Here is a 17,744-nt window from a genome sequence, read left to right as displayed (position 1 = left end):
ATGTGCTGGCAGAGGCAGATGTTCACAACTGGACAATTTGCACTGTGGGACAGATATGACTTCACACCAGGTGGTCCCCATTTTTATGTACCTGGTCCCTTAGATGGTGATGCACTTTAAACATTTTAAGGTGATGTAAACTGCAGGAAGATTTGGATATATTTTCTAAAGAACCGTGTAAGAGCTTTGAAACACTCCATGCCAGGTCAAATATTTTCAGGGCAATGATCCTTTTAAGGCAAGTTGCATTAATACATAGCTACTTTCATCATCATAGTTTTGGGCTTTCCTCTAGGGTTGCACACAGCGTAAGTATGCGCTATAGATGGTTCGGTCTATCCACCGGCGGAACTTGGACACCGCCGTGTAGACTCCCGGAAACTTGGCATCACCGCAGCCGTTGCCCCAGGATACCACACCGTAGACACGCCCCTCACACACCAGCGGCCCGCCAGAATCTCCCTGGAAAGACAAGACCACACCCTCTCTCGGTTGCCATGCCAATATGTGCCTCATGGAAAAACCAATGGTTTGAGTGTCTCATAGTTTTTACTGTAAAGGTGTTGTAACATCCTTGATGGGCGTTAAAGGATACAGTAAATTAGAAAAGGTTTCTGAGAAATGAGGCCCCAGATGCAGTTTAGTTTCAAGAAGCTTGAACTACCTCCTGTAGTTCAGATGCTGCTTGGCCCAGTCTCAGCCAAGTTGGGTCACTTGGTATAGAGGGGGGCTTTAAAGCTGCACCAGGCAAAATTTATTTGTAAAAAATACACCCATCTGTTCAGCCTAACGAATTGAAGCTGCAACAGAGAAGACCTTCCCACCCCCCCTACCTGAGACACTGTAAATTCATGCAATTTGCCCAAATTAATGTCATGTATCGGGTATGGACACTCCCGGTAAATGTAATTGAAACTTAAGAGCAAAATACAAAAGTGTCTCCTAAACAGCAGCAAGAAGGCCGGACTCACCAATGATAGCTGAACCTGCTACGACAATATTTTTTCACCATCTCCAACCCCATCAGCCACTAAGAAGAAATTTAGGTCTGAGGAATGTCCGGTTTACTAACATCAGGTTACATGAGGGTAATGAAGTCCTTCAAACTTTCAAAAATCCAAACAGTTATCTCTTGCTGCCACTTGGGAATGCAACATAGTTGTAGTAGTACATAGTACAAAGTTGCCTAGTAAGGCTTTAAATAGCACTTTTTAATTTACTACTACATCTACAACTGCTAACAATCTGAGGCTAAATATACTGTTATATTCCATGTCAAATTTCATATACATGTTTGGTCCTCAGTCCAATGGTATGGGCTACAAGTCTCTCATCATACAAGTAGCATTTGAGTCCTGGCTCTTGCTATGCTGTTGCTTTCTTTCTTCATTGCTCTCCTGTCTCCCCTGCAGCAGCTATCGTAAACTAATAAAGTTCTTGAGGGTGGACTGCCAGCTCTCCTTAATAAAAGGCAGTAGCCACACCAGTGCTCACATAATGAACTGTACATCCACATGCTGTCAAGGGGGTGAGCTTCCCAGAACTGTCTTATTGTTCGCTCCAGTGTAAGCTGATGACCTTGTGCTATTTGATACACATTGGGAACCCGGGCCAGTACTTACCAGTACCTTGGAGACATGGGCGAATTGACTGCTTCAAAATGGATTTAATGACTTTTCAAATATTGATTGATCTCGTTTGTCACACTGGGACCCATTGGACAGCCCTAAAAGTGCAAACCCCGACTCGCCTTGCAGCTGAAACAGTTTAAAGTAAATGCTTGACATCACTGACAGGACTTAAAGAAGTACTGTTCGCAGTCTGCTCTTGTACCTTGCAGGCATCCTTTCCACCAGTGCTGTAGCCAGCGCAGATCATGTTTGCTGTGATGTTTCCGTTGAAAGACTCGCTGCTGTTACACCTTGCAGTGGAGACAATGGGCACTTTGACCGTCCTCAGGGTGAAGGGGGCCTGGCCTCCACCCAGACTGGTGTAGCCCCACCCAGACACCCGACACACCCGGCCCTCTATCATTCCGGTGCCCTGCCTGGGGAGGGGGGCCAGCGACACATATTTGTTCAGCACCATGGGGGCCCGCAACTGGACAGAAATTCAAAAGGACAGTTACTGAGTATACAATTTGATATATGTATTGTTATGTGGTGTTTTCTTTCTGTGTGCTGTTTCAAACCTGTTTAAAGAATTGTTGGTAACATGAGTTGATAAAAGAGACTATTGATTATAGCCAGTTAATGTTGCAGGTTGCTTGTTCATGAGGTCAAACAATCCGGGAAGCACAAAAGTACATAACTGCTACTAAATCTGTCACAAATGTCCAACAATGTGCTTTACTATTTGAATAACATGTTCGATGTCCTGCGTTATAACTTTATTAGTATAATATTGATAATATGGTACGGGCAAATCCCTGTACTGTTCTGTAGTACCTTGATGAGCATGATGTCGGCATTGTTGGTGCTCTTGTTGTACAGGGGATGGGTAACCAGGCTGTGGGGTTTTGAGTACTGCTCAGTGCCCTCAAAGGTACTTATGGTGTACTCGCCCGCCACTATCATCATGTGCTCGGCCCTAAAGGACAAGGGAACGTCACATTTATCCACAAAGTAGAATATGATGCCAGATTTGAGCATTATTGGCCACTATCAACATCTATTCTGAACAGAAAAGGAAACAAAAACAGCACGTTAAACAACACAAGTAGGAGCAAACATGATATATTTGGTCATGATTGACTTTCGGTTTTATCAGATAGTATACCGTCGGACAGGAAAGATGGGGGTGAGGGGGAACGACATGCGTTACAAGTTGTGACCTGTGACCTGGACACAAACCCACAACATAGTGACTATATGGATTGTGCCACCAGGACCCCACTGTTCTTTCTTTAAAATTATCAAATGTGGTTAATTCAGACCAAATCAATAACATTTTTATCCTCTCAGGTTTTGTTACAAGTGACAGCAGAGGGCTTTACCAGACGTGTGTGTCTGTCAGGGAACAATGGCTTACTGTGTGCGCGCTGGGACACTATGACAGAAACACAACCCATTTCCTGGATCTGGACAAGATCACACCTCACACATACATACACACACACACACACACACACACACACGCACACAAACACAAACACACCCCAATGATGTGCCAAGGTCAGCTGACTCGACCGTGTCTGTGTGCTCTTTGACTTCCCGACACTCTGTACGGTTAACTTTACATCATGACTAAGCAACTTCTTTTTGACGTTACCTACCCGTAGCAGAATGGGTGTTTGCTTTTAGACATCTGTTGGGCCATCTGCTCACAATATGAAATCATGCCATGTTAGCTTCTACACAGTGACTGTTACAGATTGCACTGAAAAAAACAACAACTCCCAAGCATTATTTTGATGGGTTTTTTTGGCAGAAGAATGTAATAGCCTATGCGAGTGTTTCAAAAACAATTTGAGCCTTGCATTAAGCAAAGTTCAACCACCACTCCTGTCATGTTATATTTCAGAATCGTGATCATGATGCAATTTTTTTTGCAAAGACAGGTTGTCCATTACTGTATGTAACATCCACATATCGATGTTGTCAGGTGAAAATCTAATATCTCCAAAATGTCAACTTTTCAGGAGCTAAGAAAAACAGCCCTGTTTTTAATTTGATGACAATGCACTTTTCAGGATTGTAGAATTTTCTCAACCCATGTAGGCTAATCCTGCAATTGAAGTTAAAACATGAAAATCACCAAAACTGTATGCTTTCACCCGACAGTGACGAACATGGTAGTGCAACAGTGCAAAGTCATCAACCTGGTCTTGATATCTGCTATTGAACATGCTTACCCGATGTTACAGTGTGCTGCGGTCAGCACCCAGTACTTGTGCACCAATGATCCGCCGCAGAAGTGTTGGCCCTTGGTGCTCTGCAGTGACACAATATATTTGATGGAGTTGGGTGCAGGGGTGTAGCCACCCACTATGCGCCCCTGCATGAGCACCTGGCCTGTATGGAAACACAAACATTGTGCTTTACATGACAAGGAGGAAAAAGGGGCTGTGGCAGCTGGAAATACAGTTGTTGAAGTGCGGTGGGAAATTGTTCCATGTCGATGAAACATGCTTGCAAAGCCGTTGGGGAGTGGAATGAAAAGCAACTTTCCTAAAAAGTTAGCTTCCCCTGCCTTTGTAGAAACTTCACATGATCATGTAATCCGAAACTGAAATGGTTCCTTCGTGCTTTGTGAAAACTCTGATTAAAACGTCTAAACACCCTGCACATTTACAGGAACCGCTCCACAGGTATGGATTTCGCTCAGGGTTAAAAAGTCCATCCTATAAATCATGGAAGGGCTTCAGGCAACAATGGCGGACATGAAGAGTCTGGCGCTCTAATCCCCCCTCAAGCCCATTGACCTGGGCTAACAATTAATGGTTTTCTGTCACCTGGGAGGCCACAGCGTAATGGAGGTAATCCAATATGACCTGACCTTCTAGTGTCACCACCTCACCCTGGGCTTTGAAACATTAGAGTGAGGGCTTGCCCTGCCTGGCATTATGCAACAGCTCAGCTACAGTACATGGACCTCAGGCTAGGAGACATGACAGCAACAGTAATAGTAATAGTAATTTCCTTAACACTGTAGAGGAGTGTGTGTGATCTCAAGTGTTGACCCCTTTATAAAAACACAATAAATTCCAAAGAAGAGGAAAAGAAGATAAAAAAAAAAAAAACTATTGTCTTTAGAAATTGAGCTAACAGGGGAATCCTAGTCAAAAGATAAGCTTCAGAAATAACTTACAGTACCTACTGTTCTATAAGCAACAATAACGCCAGAAAGATGACAATTCTTAAAACTTACAGCCCCACCTCTGTCCATCTAACTCCCTCTTTAGTTTGTTGAATGAAAGACATTGAGACCGGTCTGGCCACAAACATCAAAGACCCCTCACAAGTGAACAGAACAGAAGTCAACAGAATCCACCATCTAAACCTGAACAAAGCATCATGTCGTCCACTTTCACGTATCTGCAAATGATGTACTCACAGTCGACAGCCAGGAGCTCCAGCAGCACACCGCAGAGACACAGCAGCAGGTTCATGGTAGCAGTAGAGGTGTCGGGGTTGGATCCTAGACCATACCAGCAGCTGAACTCTCCACACTGCCGCTGCCCTCCGGTCCTGTCTGCTGGCCCGGCCACAGCATCCACTCCGCTTCCTGAAACAAAAGGAGTCAATCTCATCAGCCTTTATCCTCGGGTTTCCTCTGGGAAAAATAAATAAATAAATAAAAGTTTTCAGTTTCATTGTTCCTGGATCATGCTGGAGCAGGGTCCAACAGTATAGGATTGAGAGAGAGCGAGAGAGAGAGAAAGTTCACCTTCAGAAACTGTCCTCCCCCTTCAACCCACCACTATCACAACTCTTTTTTCCTGACCCTCCTGACTTGTCGAAAGGCCTTACATTGTTGCCGTGGCAACCGAGGGTACTGTGCCGAGCTGGTTCATCTATACTGTATCAGCATGCCCCGTCTGTGTCATCATCGCAGCTTATCCCCGCTGAAATGTTTCAATGGCCTACTGTGTGTGTTTGTGTGCGTGTGTACTCGTGTGTGTGTGTGTGTGTGTGCGTGTGTGCATGTGTGTGTGTGTTCTATGCACTTTGTCGTGTGTCTGTGGGGAAATTCGCGAATATGAGGACTGATTCAAGACAACAAAGAGGTATTCTAGGCAGCGGAGATCACACAAGTGTCTCTCTGTATGAGTATGAATCATCAATCATCACTGAATCTATGTCTGCAGCAATAATAACTCATTATCATTAGCATAATCATCATCATTATCATCACCAGCCTTCTGGCAAGTCAGCATCATCCACAGCATGGGAGGAGAATCTCGCCTGACCTTCTCTTGTCCCACATTTAGAGGTAGCTGAATAATTGATGCTTCACCCAGCAGAATGGGAGAGACAGCTAAGTGTGGCCTCCCACTGTGAGGTATTTCCTGGCCCAAGACTAAGCTGACTTCACAGATATTTGTTGTCCCATTCATCTAGTTTCATTGAGAAACCACTCATGCTTGACATCTTGCGGACTGGTGGCAGCTATGTAACTTCATATCCTGACTTTAGCCGAGGAAAGGATTGGCGAAGGAAATGAAGTAGCTGAACCTCGCCCTGGTGAACACACACCCAACAGCTTCCCTTCACACCTCAGACAGCATCGAATCTGTCTAATTTAAGACTGATGGGCATCATGGTGCTGCTTTACCAACATTCAAGTTCTTTTCCATATCATGAATGAGGGACGCAAGGCTCAATATTGGGGCCTCTTTTATTCCTCATTTATGTAAATGACATGCCGGCTGCAGTAAAATGCAAGCTTTTATTGTATGCTGATGACTCTTCTTTACTGGTGGCTGGGAAAAATATCCACCAAATTGAGGTCACTCTTAGCAGAGAGTTAGAAAGTGTAAGGGAGTGGCTCATAGACAACAAGCTGTCATTGCACCTGGGCAAAACTGAGTCAATTCTGTTTGGCACTAAGCGTAGGCTGAAGAAGGCAAACAGGATAAAGGTTACATGCAATGGAAATGAAATCGCATTGCAGGCTTGTGTCACATACCTTGGCATTACTCTGGATCAGTCACTCTCAGGTGAATTTATTGCTGAGAAAAGACTATACAAAAGTGCCTATAAATTCAAGTTCCTGTACCGCAGAACTAGGCAGTTTGACATTACAATTAAAAAACTCCTTGTAACAACACTGATACAGTGCCATTTCGATTACGCCTGTTCTGCATGGTACAGTGGCTTGACAACGAAACTAAGGAACAAGATGCAGGTAATGCAAAATAACATCATTCGTTATTTACTAAATGTATCTCCCAGAACTCATGTAGGAGGTAACGAATTCAAGAAGGTGGGCCTGTTGCCAGTGCAGCTCAGGGTGAAACAGCTGAAACTCAACCACATGTATAACATCATCAGTGGTGCTGCCCCTGACTACCTGGGCTCGCAGATAGTCATGGCCCATACACAGCATGGACACAACACCAGGGCTAGTGTGCGCTCATGCAAGGTGCCACGAGTAAACAGCGTAGCTCGGAGCTCCTTTTTTTATACAGGGACCTTACTGTGGAACGGCCTTCCACTTAGCATCAAACTGTCAGAATCCAGAGGGGTTTTTAGAGGTCAGGTCCGGGCTCATCTCTGGGGTAAGATGACCAGATAGATAATGACAGGCAGGTCCTGTGAGCATATTGTGTTTTTTCTTCATCATTATGTTTTGATTTGTGAAATGCTGTTAGGACGTATTGATTGTGACAAAAAGGGAAGATACTAGGACAGGGATTGAAGTTTCATGTCTGTTGTTTTTATATTAAGGTTGTCTTTGGATTTTTGTTGCTTGTTGTTTTAGAGGATTCTATGGATGTTATGTGTTACTGTCTGTCCTGTTTTTCTGACATCAGGGACCATGTTGGAAAGTGTTCTCACTTTTACATGTTATCCCTTGGATTCATTGTCTTCTATATCCATTAATAAAATCAATCAATCAATCAAAGCAAAGATGACTGAAGCAAATATTTTGAAATGTTTTGGAAATATTGCAAATATGCTGAATGTTTTGGAAATATTTTGTCTGATGATGTTTTTAATGCCGAACTTTAATAAGAAAAGACAGTTGTGAATAGAGTGTCGTTGTCCTGATTGTTTCCATGGATTGTCTTCATTTTTAAGATAACGCCTCTACTCAAGTTGTTTGAGCACAAACTTCCTCCTTGAAGGACACAATCTGCCACGTCTCACTCTTTTTTTTTTTTAACATGCAACAATGACTCTATCTGGCTTCATTGTGGAAAGCTGTCAACACAATATGAGTGTAGAGATGCATACACCCAGATAGAGGTGCATGCCGCTATTTTATATCAACACAAGGATCTGCATGGAGGAAAACAATCACTCTGTGGTAGCTATGCTTTGGTGTCATATCTGCTTCCCTCAGACATACTGCACATGCAATTTTGTGGACTGGATCCATCTCACTCACACACAGACACACAAACACACACACACACACACACACACACACACCTCCTCTTTGTTACCTCAGATTAGCACCTAAGGGAGAGAGGCGCGCGCTATCACTTTTCACCCTCACGGTTGGAACGACACCTTGGGGAGTGCAGACAGTATGGAAGCCATGGGTGACGTCGAGACCCAACCAGCCCCTTTGTATACTACAAGTCATGGGAACTCAATATGAAAAGAGAAAAGTGCTGGGAACCTGAATGAGAGAGACACCTGGGGAGATGGAAAAAACCATGGCAGTCACGCGTTATTACACAGCATGTTACTGTTGCATCAGACTAATTGGCAAATGGCAAAGTTTTAGAATCAGAGTAGGGGTTTCTGGCACAACTTCACCTACTTCCAAGGTGCATGGAGAAGGGAAAAAGGTCTAAAAAGGTCAAAACTCCAGCAACACTTGTAGTATATAGAACAACTTTATTGTTAGACCAACACGTTTCGGCTTGTGGCCTTCATCAAGGTCATCATGAAACACATTACAAACAAGATTTAAATAGGGTAACAGAAAAAATTAAAAAAGGTAAAAAAATAAATAAATAAAATAAAAGACAACCAATCATATACATCCACACACATATCAGCCAATGGGGTACCTACAAAGATGTTGGGTATGGTCATGTGGCTTCAGGCCAATCGTAGTCCCAGACTGGCAGAGACTCCCCTTGCCTCTCTGCCAGTCTGGGACTATGATTGGCCTGAAGCCACACGACCATACCGAACCCATCTCTGTAGGTACCCCATTGGCTGATGTGTGTGGATGTATATGATTGGTTGTCTTTTATTTTTTTACCTTTTTTAATTTTTTCTGTTACCCTATTTAAATGTTGTTTGTAATGTGTTTCATGATGACCTTGATGAAGGCCACAAGCCAAAACGTGTTGGTCTAACAATAAAGTTGTTCTATATACTACAAGTGTTGCTGGAGTTTTTACCTTTTTAAATGGCAAAGCTTTAGCACATGTGCATTTTGCCTTTCACCGGATCATCTTGTCCACCTCCATCTTGAGAGAAAAACAGCAGAAGACACAAAGTCATTTAGAAAGTGTGTTGCAGCCGTCTCTCCTCGCTCCTGTCTCACTTCAATTAAAATAAGATTCTTGCGAAAAGGGTTTGTGCAGGTGAAGTGTGTGTATTGAATACGCAGAGTAAACTGTGCTCTTGTGTGGTGTCTCTTACTCTGGCAAATTCCAACCTCCATATTGTATCTGATACTGGCTGATACCGCAATAGAGGGCTAATATATCATAATCACACAATCATACAGCCTTTTGTCCTGCCTCTCGTAACATTACAGGATACAACAACAACATGTCTGAAGAGTATATTCTATCATTTCTCTGGCTTGTTGGGTTTCATCTCCCTAAAGATTTGCTTTCCTCCCATTGGTGGACAATAGGCTGAATATGTGAACACAAAGGCCTTAGAAGGAGAGACCTAATAAAAGAGAAGACTGTTGCTTTTGTCATGTACTAGGTCAGTCTCTGCTTTGTGTGTTTATGTGTGTGTGAGTGTGTGTGTGTGTGTGTGTGTGTGTGTGTGTGTGTGTGTAAAGAGAGAGTTACAGAGACAGAGTTGCCTCATTACATGATATATGTTGGACAATGTCAAGGGACAATGAGAGGGAGACGGTATAGTTACAGTATAAAAGCGCACAGCGAGACTTCTCAAGCTTTATGTCTGGGTGCGAGCGGAGTGTGTGAGAGTGTGTGTGTGTGAGTGTTTGGATGTGGGATTCAGACCGCCTGCCAGCGTTTGTTTTCTCACTTGACTCTCAATAAGGTGAGGTGGCCAGTAGGGCTTTGCATTGAATGGATACAATTGGATAATCAATATCTTTCCATGATTAGATATTATTGGTAGAATAATTAGCTGTGGGTCTGTGGGTTGAGGGTTATTGTGTCACATGCATTGCAAGTGTTGCAAAAGTATATGATTTTACGTAAATCAATGATTTATCCTCAAAGATTGCAATTAATCAGGGATTGATGTGTAGGCAGAAAATTTTAGAGTGACTGACTGGTCCATAACACCTGTACTTAATCTGTAACTATAAACTGTAGCTAAAAACTGTAAACCACTGAACAAAGATGATCTCAGATTGAACATGCTTTTGAATATTGACATTTGCTACTTTTTAATCACAGCATATCCTCAAACAAAATGATAATGTTACTTTGTCATTATAACAGCACACAGCGTGCAATAGATCTAAGTGTTTCCCTCCATGGATATGCTAATATCACAATGGAAGGAGGTTTGTTGTCTATGATAATGACAACCTCTGGTGTTTCTCTTGTTGGTACCAAACAAGATGACCATGGCTCCATCCTGTCATCTGTCACTGCTCCTGCTCGCTGTCAACATCGCAGGTAAGGAACGATCGCATCCGTACGTTTTTAACTTCTGAGATGGCAATCAAACACTTTTGTAAGTCTTTTGACTTTTTAAACCATCAGTTACACGGGGTTGAATCCATATACTGTACATCTACCTAAATGGAATCTTGAAGCTGGTTTTTGTGCCATTAAATAGTATAGAATAGAACAGAAGAACTTCACTTTAATGAGTTGTATCTTTGACAGAGGCCTCCATTAAAGTGCATACACGGTTTAGAAATCGATTTAGCCTTGTGTTTTTCAGAGCCCCTGTCCCTCTGCTCTCAGGTGTGTATGGGATTAGAATCATCGGGGGTCAAGAGGTCCAGCCCTACTCCATCAAGTACCAAGCCTCCCTCCAGTACAACAAGCAGCACTTCTGCGGGGGCACCCTCATCCACCCACAGTGGGTGGTGTCTGCCGCCCACTGCTGGAGACCGTGAGTTACTGCAATTTCAGACCTGTGGCGTTCACACTGTAGTTAGGCAGCAGATGATATAATACTTCCATGGTAGGCAGCATCTCAACAGCAGCGCCTCCTGTCTGAGTGTTTGTACTCACAATATGGGCATGGGTGCATTTCAGTAGTCTGCAGTTTCTTTTTCCATTTCATACATTTGCCAGACTGTGTGTCATGTGTGTTGTCATGTTTTTAGCTGATCAAGAGAGAAGGGATGAGGAATGTTATCTTAGTGAATAGGCCTATGCAGGTTTATGACATTTGTAACATAGTTTTGCCATTCAGACAACTGGAGTCTCACCTTTCACATGATGGCAGGTCGCTAGATTGGATATTAAAGGGGAGGATCGGTAGTTTTAGAAGCCTATTGTTTTGATCACCAATAAGCGTCCTCCCATGACATTCAAAGGAGTTTGATGATTGTATTTCAGTCACTGAGGAATTCAACCATTTCTCTCAATATCACATGCAGGCTGTAAACTGTAGTAGCAGCAAGTATGAGTGTTAGAATGATTTCAAACGACTTCTATCCGACTTTGAAAGAAATGGTGCATGGTTTGACTAGTGGTCAGTTGGAGAGGCATCTGAAGGAATCCTGATTGTTCCCTCAAGCCCTTTCCTGTGCTCTTGTAGGAGACACTTGATGAAAGTGGTGCTGAGTGAGCACAGCTTCGATGTTGTGGAGGGCTTTGAGCAGGTGTTCGACGTGTCCAAAGTCGTCACCTACTACATGTACTACTACAGGACATTTGACAACGACATCGCGCTGATCAAGGTATGGAATCACTGTGGCACACCTTGTGGGTTGGTGTTTTGATGCCTGCTAACCCAGACACATAGCACACCTTTCTGAATCAAAGTTTGACCTGCTCATTTATCTGTGGCCTTTTTATTCCTGCCCTCCACCTATTCTTGTTTTATTCCTTCCTTTATGTTTTATACACAATTTTCTTTCAATTTCTTTGAGTATATCAGTTGTGAATCAGTTGCGTAGACAGAAGAGTAGGTGTTTTGGATGAACAATAATCCTCAAAAGGACATTGCTTTAGTAATGCAAATAAATTGTACAACGCCTTTTTGAATGTTTGTTTGTTAAATTGACTGATTGACTGATTGATGGATATTTTCTGTCACACTCACTGATTGACCGACTGATGAACTGAATGGTCAGTTGGACCGGCCAGCGACCCTCAGTAACATGGTCCAGCTGGCCAGTTTGCCAGACCCGACCACGCCCCCGTTGACTGGCAATACCCGGTGTACCGTCAGCGGCTGGGGTGTGACCCAGATCTACAACCGCTACCTGTCCCCCGTTCTGAGGGCCGTGGATGTGGACATCATCCCCAACTGCCAGTACTACTACTACTTCAGGATCACCAACAACATGGTCTGCGCCGGCTCTCGCTTTGGAGGCAAGGACTCCTGTCAGGTGAGGGAGAAAGCCGGCTGGGGGGAAAACGAGAAAATTCAAAGAGGTCTGGGAGGGGAGGGCAGGGCTGCAGGATGAGCAGGAGGATGGGGGTCCTGTGAAAGAGCTGAGAGCTGGGTGGCCTCTTTGATTTCTGTTTGGGTCATTTCTTTTGGGGTCCCTGTAGCAACTGATAATGTAAAACCTGTTAATGCAATAATTTCCAGACTCATGACAGACACAAGACTCATGATGTCTTAATAATGCTGACTAATAATGTCATAACTTGTTCTTACAAGATATTACATTATTAGCCAATATTATTATTGCATAATCAGTTAATCAGTTAATCAGTTAATCAGTATGTTACACCCCCTATGAAGTAATACTCACCTGGTAACATAGTAATGGGATTTTCTTACATTATCCAGCAACTAATTGCATTAGCAACCCATTTAGTGGAGCATATTACATTTTGAAGAGTTATTATAGTATCAGTTGCTACAGTCCTTTTATAATCTCATAAACCAAATTGAGAGAGCGAGGCTTGCAGATGAATCATCGTACACTTGTGTTTGTCTTAAAGAAAGGTGGGCAGCCAACTCACTTTTAAGTATTTTTATTGATTTTGGCATTTGGAGAGTACAGAGGGAGACACAGGAGAGAAAGTTCTGGCAGGATTTGATTCTAGATCAGAGACAGGGGATTTAAAAGCCAATCAACCACCTCTAGGCACGTCAAACATTTGTTTTAGGTTCAAATGTGTCATATTACCAAAACAAAGTACTCTATGACAATTGTATATTTTCCGTTTTCTGACTTCAGGGCGATTCAGGAGGGCCTCTTATCTGTAATGGTATATTTGAGGGTATCGTGTCCTGGGGCATCAGCTGTGCCAACCCTTACTTCCCTGGTGTCTACACCAAGGTCAGAAACTACCTCCGATGGATCAACTGGGTCATCCAGAACAACAGCTAGTGAGACTTTGAACAACTAGCACCATCAACAACTGCTAAAAGCACCAAATATGACTCTGTATTGTTATGGAGATTGTAATGGATCCCAATGGGACTACAGGCTTAAACGGAGAGTAAATGGAGTTTTTTATTTGTCTCTATTATATAGACCCCAATAGCTGTTCTCTATAGAAGTAAATTTATATTCAATTTCAGACAGTATAAACAAAACAATTAATTCCTAATGACACACAAAGGAAATGAAAATGTTTGCTATTCCCTGAAAAGTATATCTATGATTGAGAACCCATTGGAGTATCAGCTGAAAAAAGTCCAAATTTAAAGACTCAGCTTATTACAGTGTTCCTCACATATGCACCTGAATGCACCGTTGTATTTCCTAGTTATTCTAGTGTTTCTTTAGAAAAGAGTGACGTGAACATCACACCACAAACCTTGGACCACACCCATGTCAGAGAAATGTCTTGTGTCGCATTGGTCTTTCCAGCCTCCATTTCTCCACTGACCCAGAGCCCAAAATAAAGAGTAAGAGGATGGAACAATAAAGATGAATATTTTCTCAAACTGTTTCTTCAGTTATTGGTCATCTGTCTTGGAAAAGATACATTTTGCCATGCCTGACAAACCTCAGTTTGTCAACTTCCTAGACAATAGATAAGGAATAAAAGCAGTTAGGCTAATCATTTTACACAGACTATGTGACTCAGACGGTATAGAGACAGTCATACATAGTCACAGCTATGTGTTATGTAACTTTCCTGACTATCCTGAACCCACCCCCCACCCCATACACACACACACACACAGACACGCACACACACACACCCTCCTTCAATATCATACATGCACACAAATGAATAACTTCACAAATATTGTCAATGACAGCAACCCCTCCCATATACTCATGCTGTTATGGGGGGGTGGACATCCAAGCAAAAGGGATTGACTGTGCAGCAGCCCCCTCCCTCCCCTCCCCTCCCTTCTGTCCCATTCAGACATAAAGCTGGAGGAAATTGAGCTAGAACAGACTCACTCACTGACTCAGAGAGAACCACGCAAAACCCAATAGCCAGCATGGAGGAAGTCAAGTTGAGAAGGCAGGGGGTGCAGAGTAAGGACCACGGTTTGAGGATGTTGCCCCAGGAAAAAGTCAAAGACTTGATCCACCTGTCCCTGCGGGCAAAGGAGCATGCCTACTGCCCCTATAGCAAATTCAGGGTAGGAGCTGCTCTCCTGGCCCACGACGACCGCGTGTTCACAGGTAAGGAGGATATTACAATGTATAAAATGTCACATTGTTGAGATCAGTTGATGGGCTTGTCCATATGTGATTATTTGGTCACACTTTATTTGAATTGTCCAGTGTTGATACTCAACTCACTATCAAGTGACTATAATGTGTCACTAAATATCTACTGATATCTACTAGAATTATGTAATATCTAATATGTACTGTGTTAAAAAAATGTGCATAACGATTGTTCATGAATAGCAGTACTGCAGCCTCACATGGATAGAATAGGTGGGCTGTTATGTCTATGCTTTTCCTGTTTGTCCAGTATCACCCTGTCCTATGGCTGATCGTTGATCAATTAGATCTAGTTAGCCTCGTTCTCTGTAAAGTGCCTTGAAACATGCATGTGACAAAGGGCTGTAGAAATAAACAAACTTGAACATAAATGAAGCAAGAAGGGAACGAAACTGTGAGTGACATATAGGGTAATGTAACTTGTCTGTGAGTCAGGCTTGTTCCTGGAACTCCTGCTTTGTTGTGGAAATTACCCAAGAAATAGTTTGAGAGATTTTTTGTAACCAATAGTCACCAGAACTGGATTTCATCTATCTGACAATTACATTTTTTTTTCTATAGAAATGACATAAGAACTAATCATTAGCTTGATCAGATCTTGGTTTTGCTCAGCCATGTTAATGATTGCCTGACAGCAGACAAACAAGTTTAGGCGGCAGTAGAGAGACATGTCAATCTGACACTTGGACTTAGAGCACAAGCAAGTGTCATATTGACATGTAGATGTCTCTCTCCTGTTGCCTAAGCTGCTACCGCCATCATTATCCTGAATAGATCATTTATTATAATTTCTATAGGCTATTATATGGCCATTTTAACATCATGCCCAGGGTCAATGGATGAAAATTGTCTGTCCGGCTAACACTTGCACATTACTTACCTTGTAAAAAAGTAAACACAGAAATCAAAAAATAAATAATAGATGAATAAAATCATTTTATAACTTCAATATCAGCAGATCTTGACCAGACACTGAACCCTTGAACTACAGTGACATTTTGTCATTGCGTAACGTCACTGTGTCAACAACGCTGTAAATCTGTCACCAGGCTGCTCAAAAGATTGTCAACAATAAACCAAATACAAAACTGTTGTGTCCATCCTGGGTTGTGCAAAGTTTAGCTTCACATTTGTCCTTGGGGAGAAATGTCTGGGGGCGGGGGGGGGGGGGAGGTTAACAAACAGCTGCGAGTGCAAAGGTCCACTAAGGTAAGTGACTGCCCAGTCAGGACTGAGTCAATGAGTAGACAGGCTCTCTCACGGTGAAAGGCCCTCTGTCCGCAACTCCAGGATGTTTCCAGTTAAATCCAATTCACCATATTTCAGTGCAGTGAGAATGACAAGTGGGGTGCTACTAATAATGATGGTTGCTGAATATACTTGACAATGTTGTGTCCTTGGTAGGCTGCAATGTGGAGAACGCATGTTACAACCTGGGTGTGTGTGCTGAAAGGAATGCTATCTCCAAGGCAGTGTCCGAAGGCTACAGGAGTTTCAAGGCCATCGCAATCGCCAGGTAAACTCCCGTTACAGACCACAGTCATACTGACCATAGACAAGCTTCTTTCTTTGTATTTCCTCTGAGACACCAGCATCACTTCTGCCCCAACACACTCCAAGCATCATCACTCCTGTCTTCCCTAACCATGACAAACGTCCCACTACCTTTGTGTTCAGTTTCCTCACACCCCACACCAGCCAAGCTTCCCTCCTGAATGCCCAAGTTGAGGCAAGCGTCCCTCCTGCCCTCCACCAAAAACAAAGCTGTCTCCTGTCCCTTTTACAAACCAACCTTCTCTCCTGTTTCCCCTACCACTTACCCTTGTCAAAAACCCTTTCCCCTATGGGTCCTTAACACTTGGTCAAAAGTGAGTCACTTGACAAAAAAGTGAGGCAAGAGCAAAGTTGCATGAGAGCGTCTCTGACAAGCAGAAACTAAGGTGCCATTGACTGAAGCTGTACTATGCTGTTTCTGCACCTTGTTGAGTAATAGCTTTTGTAATAAAGGATGATTAGCCTATTAGCAAACCTGTATGGAACAAAACAACAATAGTAGAAAACAGGAAATTGGTAGTGGCAAGTGGCAAGGCCCATGCCGAAGCAGTTTCTCAGCTGGAAAGAACTATGGAATATGAAAACATCTACGATTAGATTCACTATTGGAGCAACCTATGATGCATTACCGTCACCCCAAAAACTTCACATAGGCTCAGTGAAAACCACACCTGTCCTTTGTGTTCAGACACAGCAACATGAACCCATTTTCCCAGGTGGAAACACTTGCCTTCATAACCAAGTGTTGAAGTTTTGTCCCTGAAATGCATTTGTTCTCCTATGTTCTTCGCAGTGACTTGAATGACCAGTTCATCTCCCCGTGTGGCGGCTGCAGGCAGTTCATGAGAGAGGTATGACCTTCGCTGCTCTTTGGTTTGATCAAAGATGATGTAGAGCTGATGGCCCTGAAGTTTTTGTTTTCCAACAAGTTGTTCATTTCCAGTCTGTGGTCACAAATCAAGCCCTGCTTTTAGAATACTATATGTTTTCATGCTAGTGTTTGTGTTTCTGAGAGATTGGTGTAAGGTTTCATTCCCCATTGACTTGCACTAGCAGAAGTAACAAATGTTAACAGAAACCAGATACCAGTTTCTTACATACAAAAACAGTCCAGCATCCAAACTTTTTGAATATCCTGTAAGAGGCTTTGTTGAGCGGTCAGGTGGATAGGCTTCTAAAAATCCTGGATTTTCACTGTTTGTTTTGGTTTTTTTCCATCAGTTTGGGTCAAGCTGGGAGGCGTATCTATCAAAGCCTGATGGCTCCTATGTAAAGATGGATGTGAGTGAGCTGCTGCCCGTCTCCTTCGGCCCAGAGGACCTGTCCATGAAAAAAGTGTTCAACATTCCCAATGAGTACTGAGACGGTTCCCAATACAAAAGACAGAAGTACTGTTACTTTGAACCACCATGGCATGAACTTGACAAGTATCATATTTAATGTGTGTGGTCAATGTGCATTCATGATAAGTGGGTGTTATATTTATGCTAAATATTTGTTCTTGTATGGTATGTTGATTGTAAATGGTATTTAAGCTAATTGATCTGTGTATATATGCATTAAAC

At 42.8% G+C, this 17,744-nt stretch overlaps 3 protein-coding genes across 3 annotated transcripts; 2 read left to right on the top strand and 1 right to left on the bottom strand.

The window, feature by feature from the left end:
• Nucleotides 1–291: 291 nt before the first annotated feature.
• On the bottom strand, nt 292–5,110 carry LOC139907904 (trypsin). The gene is made up of 5 exons (XM_071894414.2): nt 5,056–5,110; nt 3,854–4,013; nt 2,448–2,589; nt 1,834–2,100; nt 292–462 (listed from the first exon to the last, which is right to left on the bottom strand). Exons 1-5 carry the CDS (start codon nt 5,108–5,110, stop codon nt 292–294), a joined length of 795 nt encoding a protein of 264 aa, XP_071750515.1.
• Nucleotides 5,111–10,407: 5,297 nt separating this feature from the next.
• Nucleotides 10,408–13,317, top strand: LOC139907929 (trypsin). Its single transcript, XM_071894456.2, has 5 exons — nt 10,408–10,465; nt 10,760–10,910; nt 11,565–11,706; nt 12,103–12,360; nt 13,165–13,317. Exons 1-5 carry the CDS (start codon nt 10,408–10,410, stop codon nt 13,315–13,317), a joined length of 762 nt encoding a protein of 253 aa, XP_071750557.1.
• Nucleotides 13,318–14,360: 1,043 nt separating this feature from the next.
• On the top strand, nt 14,361–17,722 carry cdab (cytidine deaminase b). The gene is made up of 4 exons (XM_071894513.1): nt 14,361–14,577; nt 16,030–16,141; nt 16,973–17,030; nt 17,401–17,722. The coding sequence occupies exons 1-4, from the start codon at nt 14,391–14,393 to the stop codon at nt 17,539–17,541; spliced, it is 498 nt and encodes a 165-aa protein (XP_071750614.1). The 5' UTR covers nt 14,361–14,390; the 3' UTR covers nt 17,542–17,722.
• Nucleotides 17,723–17,744: the final 22 nt, after the last annotated feature.

Source organism: Centroberyx gerrardi, chromosome 5, assembly GCF_048128805.1.
Source record: "Centroberyx gerrardi isolate f3 chromosome 5, fCenGer3.hap1.cur.20231027, whole genome shotgun sequence".
In the NCBI taxonomy this organism is placed as follows: Eukaryota; Metazoa; Chordata; class Actinopteri; order Beryciformes; family Berycidae; genus Centroberyx; species Centroberyx gerrardi.
The sequence above is the reverse complement of the archived record's forward strand: the minus strand, read 5'-3'. Positions and strand labels throughout refer to the sequence as shown.